The 6,651-nt window shown below is 46.5% G+C and overlaps 2 protein-coding genes across 5 annotated transcripts in view; one reads left to right on the forward strand and one right to left on the reverse strand.

Annotated features, from left to right (window-relative positions):
- Positions 1-1,660, forward strand: part of LOC102675408 (double-stranded RNA-specific editase Adar) — a 12,330-nt gene extending 10,670 nt beyond the window's left edge. Inside the window, exons 10-12 of one of the 3 annotated variants that reach the window (XR_004150720.1) lie at positions 36-325; positions 509-620; positions 1,296-1,660. The gene's annotated coding sequence lies outside the window, so the exon portion shown is untranslated. Of the gene's footprint in view, positions 1-35; positions 621-1,295 lie in introns of all 3 variants that reach the window. The other 2 variants (XR_004150721.1, XR_004150719.1) reach the window with 2 other exon arrangements.
- On the reverse strand, positions 1,105-5,572 carry LOC102675013 (major facilitator superfamily domain-containing protein 6). Of its 2 annotated transcripts, none has more exons than XM_031511129.1 (11): positions 5,156-5,572; positions 4,331-4,832; positions 3,870-4,253; positions 3,677-3,798; positions 3,380-3,605; positions 3,170-3,304; positions 2,814-3,077; positions 2,445-2,703; positions 1,982-2,275; positions 1,841-1,900; positions 1,105-1,523 (listed from the first exon to the last, which is right to left on the reverse strand). In XM_031511129.1, the coding sequence occupies exons 1-11, from the start codon at positions 5,566-5,568 to the stop codon at positions 1,513-1,515; spliced, it is 2,670 nt and encodes an 889-aa protein (XP_031366989.1). In that variant the 5' UTR covers positions 5,569-5,572; the 3' UTR covers positions 1,105-1,512. The 2 variants fall into 2 exon arrangements, with proteins under 2 accessions (XP_031366989.1, XP_031366988.1); XM_031511128.1 differs by having other exon boundaries at positions 1,794-1,900.
- Positions 5,573-6,651: the final 1,079 nt, after the last annotated feature.

Raw genomic sequence — 6,651 nt, forward strand, 5'->3', positions numbered from 1 at the left:
TAATATAATTACAGTACGTGTGAAACGTTTTACAGGATACAACACGCAACGAGCAACGTTCAGCCTAGAAAACGGAAAACAACGTTGGTGAACGAGAGAAGAGTCAAAGTTGGTTGTAATTCACACGCGAGAGAAACGAGGATAATAAGTATTTACAATATAACTATAATCTAGATATTCTCGTGACGATTTGGCCGAGAATAATAGATTAACGCGTTAACAATGATCAGATTCGTAACGAAACGAGAGAAGCCGAGTAATAGATTTGCACGTCAAGATACACGATAATGATTACATCGAGCTGCTTGCATTCGAGGACGACACGGTAAGATTCGAGTTTTACCCTCCATTTCCCCCAAGAATTTTATCTCAAGTATTCATATTCGTATTCATTTTTCTATTCTTTTTCTATTCTATATCTCACGCTGAAAATAGAAGATCGTGCGCATCGATAAGAAACTGGCAGCCTTTCTTCCTCGATCGATCTGAATATTTCTCTCGTTTTCAGAAAATATAAGCTCGAATGATACCGTGGAATGCGAGTCTTCTTTGCATAAGGATAACGAGTTTTCGTTGAAGCGACCCCGCAGATCGTGTCGTGCCTTACTACACGTTGTCAGGTATATCTCGCGAGATAGATACATCATCGTCTGTACATCGTGGTTTAAAACTCTCTTGTTCTCCGACGATCCAGGCACGTGGCACGCGACGATCGTGAATTTATCTCGTCCACGTAGCCGAAAACTTCTCACGTGCCACGTTAGATCGTTGTCACGCCCCTAACGAAATACCTTGGATGGAACGTCTCCTTCTACTCGAGATTCTTTTCGAGAGTTTCGTTCGCTGCGCAATGTAAGGAGCTTCGTCTCGCGGAATTCTGTCTCATCTCATCGAAATTTACCCTTTGGTGCCCCCAACGAGCGCATCTGGCGACATCTTTTATTTTGCGATTATCATTTCTGAAATGATCCTCTCGATAATATTTAACCGTAAACGACAACATCTCGGGGAACAGGCACTTTTCGTCATTCTATCGATCAGTCTCACGGTCAATATATTTTTTTTTAATGTAATCTACTTCGATCACTTATCGATCGAATTTTCTTTATTCTTTATTATTCTCTTCTATATATATAACGAGATTGATTCGTCGAAAGCAATTTCCATCCCATAGCTAGTTAGCAAACGTTTCCAATTTAAAATGCAAGGAATGATATCGTCGCTCCTCCAAGGAGGCACCAAGGGGTTTCCAGGTTAATCGAGCCTGCTTGACCGTAAAAATTTCTTCTGCCTAGCACTTCGAAGCTGGTCCTTCGTTCGTTGGTTCTCCGGTGAACGAGCCGATTACCGACCAACGTTCCACGAGCATCCTGATCACCTCAAGTGGGATCGAACATCCCGGACTGTTACCACTCGTAGTCGTCCTGATGGAAAGGGTTGGTGCATGGTTGTTGAGCGTGTAGATGGGTCACTATCGGCGGTGGTTTAAACAGGTCCAATTCTCTGATCACCTCATTGTAAAGCTGCGGGGAGCATATGAAAAGAAGACAAGGGGAAGATTAAATATAACTCGTTTTCCGGATCGAGATACCGGCGATGATTATATATAATGAAACAGGGGCACGAAAAGAAATAAAGAAAAAAAATTGTTTTTCGCTCAGAGAGTATAGCCTTGCGTAGAAGTTTTCTCTATCTATTCTTTTTTTCTTTCTTTTCCTTTTTTTTTTTTTTTTTTTTTTTTCTAACAAACGTCTTTCTTGTAGACGTTTTAGTTAGAAATGATTTTACTAAACCTGGAAGCTCCTACGGATATACTCGTCCCCTCCATTGCCAGTCATACCGTAATTATATTCGCCTGCGCCTCCGCTGTTCAGAAATGGATTCGTCGGGTTCACTGGGCCTGGTATGCAAATATATTTCTCCGATTACGCACGATAGAGATTAAACAAAAGTACAATAATAACAAAGATATATTGCTTACCGCCATTCGCACCTGGTACACCGAGATTTCCGCCCGTGGTCTGATAAGTAGCCCCGTACCCGGTCTCCTGATTAGCAAGCTCGTGTAATCTGGTCGAGCTGAGGGCACGAGGGATGGCGTTGCTGGGTACGCCGTGCGGCGCCAGGTGGGTCGCCTCCGCTACCTGGTGCGGATCCTCCGTTTGGGGCAATTCGGACACGAAACCGGTGTCCTTCCTGTAGAAGTTGATGAAGATGAACGCGCCGAGGACCACGATGCAAATGAGGCCGTAAGCTCTGAACGTGGCAGTTGTCCCTGTTTCGGAAAAGAGAACATTTTCTCTCGAACTTTTTCTTCTATTTAAGGAATACACGGTATACGTCCCTTATGAATAATAATTTATTCAAGTCGAATCGATATCGAATTTCTTTCTCTTTCTTTCTTTCCTCTGCGACGAAGAGAGTACAGAGCGAAAATAGCTCACCGTAAGCATCTACGAACATGCCACCGATCACAGCCCCGCATCCCCTGCCAAGACCGTGATGGATCCCTTGAAGAACACCTTGCGCGCTCGTGCGCAGTTGAGGAGGCGTGTTGTGAGAGATGTAGCTGCAACACGCTGCCCAGACCGCCGCGTGGGTTATCCCTTGAATGAACTCGAACGGCAACACCCACCACGGGATAGTGAGCCAGGATATGTAGAGGAATCGTAGAACGTTCCCCCCCAGCCCCATGCACAATACCTGAAACCAGTGCGCGCCTGCTTCAGCAACAAGTTACAAATGATTGAAAAAAAATTGGCAAAAATCGTGTTGCAAATTCTTCTCCCTCTTAAAGAGCACAGTTGAGCTACCTTCACGTGGCCGATCTGACGGATCAGTTTGAAACTGAAGAAGTAGGCGAATATCTCGGAAATATGGTTGATGACGGAGGCGACGCCGAAGAGAGTCGGTGTTCCACCGTAATCTTGAAGGTGCCAGAAGAGGAAGGTGAAGATCAANCCGAAGCCCATGAACCAGGCGACGAACAGAAAGGAAGCGCATTTGAGATTCTTGAATTGCTTCAACACGGTCACCCATTCCGGGATCTCTCGCATCGTTTGGGCGAACATTTTCGTCTGGAAATCGATACAAATTGTCAAGAATTCCTTTTTCCACAGCGCGAAACGGATCAACCATTTTAAGGATCATCGAGGATCGCGGAATATACCTTGTCTTCCGGAGGTTGCGGCTTTGGATTCACCGCTGCCGACGAGTCTTGGAGACTGGGTAGATTCAATTGCTGAGACAATTGGCTCTGCAGCTGTTCCTCCCTCGTTGGCTCCGCGGGAGGCTTCTCCACTTCCTGCACGAAATTATTTGGATTAATAATAATTACGCTGCTTCGTGTATTTTATGTACTCGATTAGAGATCGCTCACCGGTTCCGTTATGGGGAAGTCGTACTTGAAGTTGATCTGGGTTGCGGTGATGAGAGCGGCACCCATGAGGACGCTGAAGATCGCGAAGCAGATCGTGTAGTTCTTCTCCCTCGCGTCTGGGCCGCAAGGATGCTCGGAGAAGGCGGTGCTGTGGTCCAACGCGATGCCCACGAAGAACATGGCCAGGCCCCAGCCCAAGCTGCCGAACATTCGCTGGTGACCGTATCTGCGCGGGGAGAGAGAGAGAGAGAGAGAGATGCAAAGAGATCTGGACGGAAACGGGATGGAACGTTTTACCTATCCGCGTCCTCGCCTAGCAATGTGATCACAGCGGAGTCCGCGAGAGTGATGGCGGGGGCCGAGAAGAATTCTCCGACTATCACCAGCAACAACAGGAGGAAGAAGGTTTTTTGGATATCCTGAGCAAACGAGGATTACTTATTCGATTAATTGTTGGAGAAAAGAAAGGAAGAAAATGTGGATTTCGTACCGGTAATCTGTACACGATGGAGCTGAACAGAGGTTTCACCCAACCCTTGTTCTCCTGCTCGTTGTAATTCGCTGCGTAGGACACGGTGTGAGGGCTCTGGCCAGAGTGAGGTATCCTGACGTATCGTTTCGTCCTGACCAATGGCGGTTCCACCTCGTTCTCCTTATCGTTTTCCTCCTCCTCGTCCTCGTTCAAAGACATCTTTCGCAGTTTCTTCATCGTGGACCACTGTTGCCGAGGCTCGAACACGCTCGAGTCGTTCTCCGTCCAAGTTTCCTTGTTCGCGTCTCGTTTCACCATCACCTTGGTGGGGGGTGGTTTCACCCTGGTTTTGGTATGCGTGTACGCTTTCTTAGGCGGTTTCCCGTCGTCCAAAGGTTGATTCTGGAATAAACGCGTTTCCCCTTTTCGAGAAAAATTCCTCTCTCGTGTTCGAAAAGTTTGAAAAGTAAGAAACTCACGTTGAGAAAACGCTTGTACTCGAGCACGTCGGCGGGACGGTTTTTCCTTTGCAAAGTTTCGAAGTCGATGGTCTTCGCTTCGGGATCGTTCTCCTCGAACACCAGTTGTTTGTACTTTAGATCCTCCACAGGGCTGTCCTCGGTCGATCCTTGTTGCGTCTCTCTTCGAAACCTGTTGTTGTCGTGATTTCCCTTCTCGTGCTCCTTCCTCGTTTGCGAGCGGAGCGCCGTCAACGGATCCAGATTCGTGTCCTTTCGCAATCTCTCGAACACGACGTTGTCCGCTATTTCTAAACATTCCTCGTCGTTTTGACGATAAAAGTCTTCGAGGCTGGTGGATCGTTTAACTATCCTAGTTTTCGGATTCGGCGCTTCCAACCACTCGGTGCTGTTCCTTCTAACCATGCACGAAGTGGCCGGTGGTTGCATGAAGGCTAGGGGTAGAGTGAAGATGATCCAGCAAGAGAGGGAGGCGAGAAAGATCAATTTACCCTTCTGCCACCTGGAAGCAAATAAAGAAAATCGATGTCGTACTTCCCCAGATAAATTTGGAACTTGTGCAATTCTTATTACCCTCTAACCGAACGAATCGATAAAGGGTTGAAGCATTCCCTCTCTCGACTCTGCATAATCCACGCAATATTTTATTCTCTCGACTATAACATCGAATTGAGAAAAACTGTTTACACGTGCTGTGTATCGACCAAAAAAAAGCAGAAAGAGAAGAAGACACGGGAAGAACACGTTTTATAATTAGAACACTTTTCAATTATAACTGGGTCGATATCGAATATCGAAATCCGATCGAAAGTGGGAACTTCTCACCTGTCAGCCAACGAGCCCCAGAAAGGCGCGCTGAGGAATTCGATGAAAGGTCTGAGCCCCATCAGAAGGCCGCATTGGCCGGCGTTCATCCCCATCTGCTTGAAATAGACGCCCATCAACGGGAACAGGGAGCCGAACGCCGAGTAGAAGAAGAAATAGAACGTCTTCACCGTGAGCAGTTCTTGGTCCACGGAGCCGAACAGGTACTCGATCACGTCGCTTTTTCCACGGATCTTGTGCGTCGCCTCCTTCGCCTGGGGATAAAGGCTTGGGTCGACCTCGCCGTGGGCATGGGGGTCGACCATGGGCCTCACGCCTGGCACCTGTGGTAACGTTCTACCACCACCTGTCTCCTGTTGTTGCCCACCCTCCGTTGCCCCGTAATCGTAATCCTCGTGTCCATAATTCTGCATGACTGCTTCGGGGACTGACTCGGCCAAACGCGATTAAACAACTTGGATCGACTTCGCTCCCCCTCGAAACACTACTTTGAACGACACTGTCCACGAATCGACGTCCAGACGCTGGTGTCCAGGATCCAGGCAAAGATCGGACGTTCCGCGACCGATTCGGGCCCCGCCTTCCACCGACAACAACTTCCTCTCGAGTCGAACGGGAGAGAGAGAGGGAGAGAGAGGGGGAGAGAACGAGAGAGAGAAAAAGAGATTCGTCCGTGTCTCGAGTGTCGAGTCGCCTTTCGGGGATCGCCGAAGCTACAATCCTTTTACGACGAGCGTCGAATCGATGGCCAACCGCCGTGCCACCGCCGTGCTCGCGAAATCGATAGTCCTGACAGTGCGCCCGCGCAACTTCATCCCCTTGCGCACCCTATAGTCTCGACCGGTGGTGACACAACCACTAGCGATGGGCGCCCCTAGCCTATCGACGAGTTGCGATTGATATAATATTTTTTTGAATGATAATAACTTTGGATTTGTAGAATAATTTGTAATTAATGATGGAAATGGAAGAAATTTTAAATTTAATTGAAAACGTAAGGATTGGAGGATCGAGGAATTTTTTCGAAAATTTATTCATTCACTCGTGATACAATATTTTTTAAATGATAAATTAGGACTAGATTTGTTAAATAATTTGTAATTAATAATGGAAATGGAAGAAATTTTAAATTTAATTGGAAACGAACGTAAGGAGATTGGAGGATCGAGGAAATTTTTTTGGAGAAAACGAAACTTGTTCATTTGTACGATCTCTCGTGATATAATATTTTTTAAATGATAACTTTGAATGAGATTTGTAGAATAATTTGTAATCGATGATGGAAATGGAAGAAATTTGAAATTTAATTGGAAACGACGAACGTAAGGATTGGAAGATGGAAGAAACGAAGGATGAAAATTTGTAGTTCGAGTTTAACAAGGATTGCAGAGTAGATTTATCGGAATTTTCAAAGAAAATTGTTCGTAGGTTAAACGCGTCTCAAACCCTTCGCCCACTAATCCAATCGTGACATCTTAGGTTTTCCCCCCCCCCCC

The sequence above is a fragment of the Apis dorsata genome, unplaced genomic scaffold (assembly GCF_000469605.1).
Source record: "Apis dorsata unplaced genomic scaffold, Apis dorsata 1.3 scaffold_292, whole genome shotgun sequence".
Classification (NCBI taxonomy): Eukaryota; Metazoa; Arthropoda; class Insecta; order Hymenoptera; family Apidae; genus Apis; species Apis dorsata.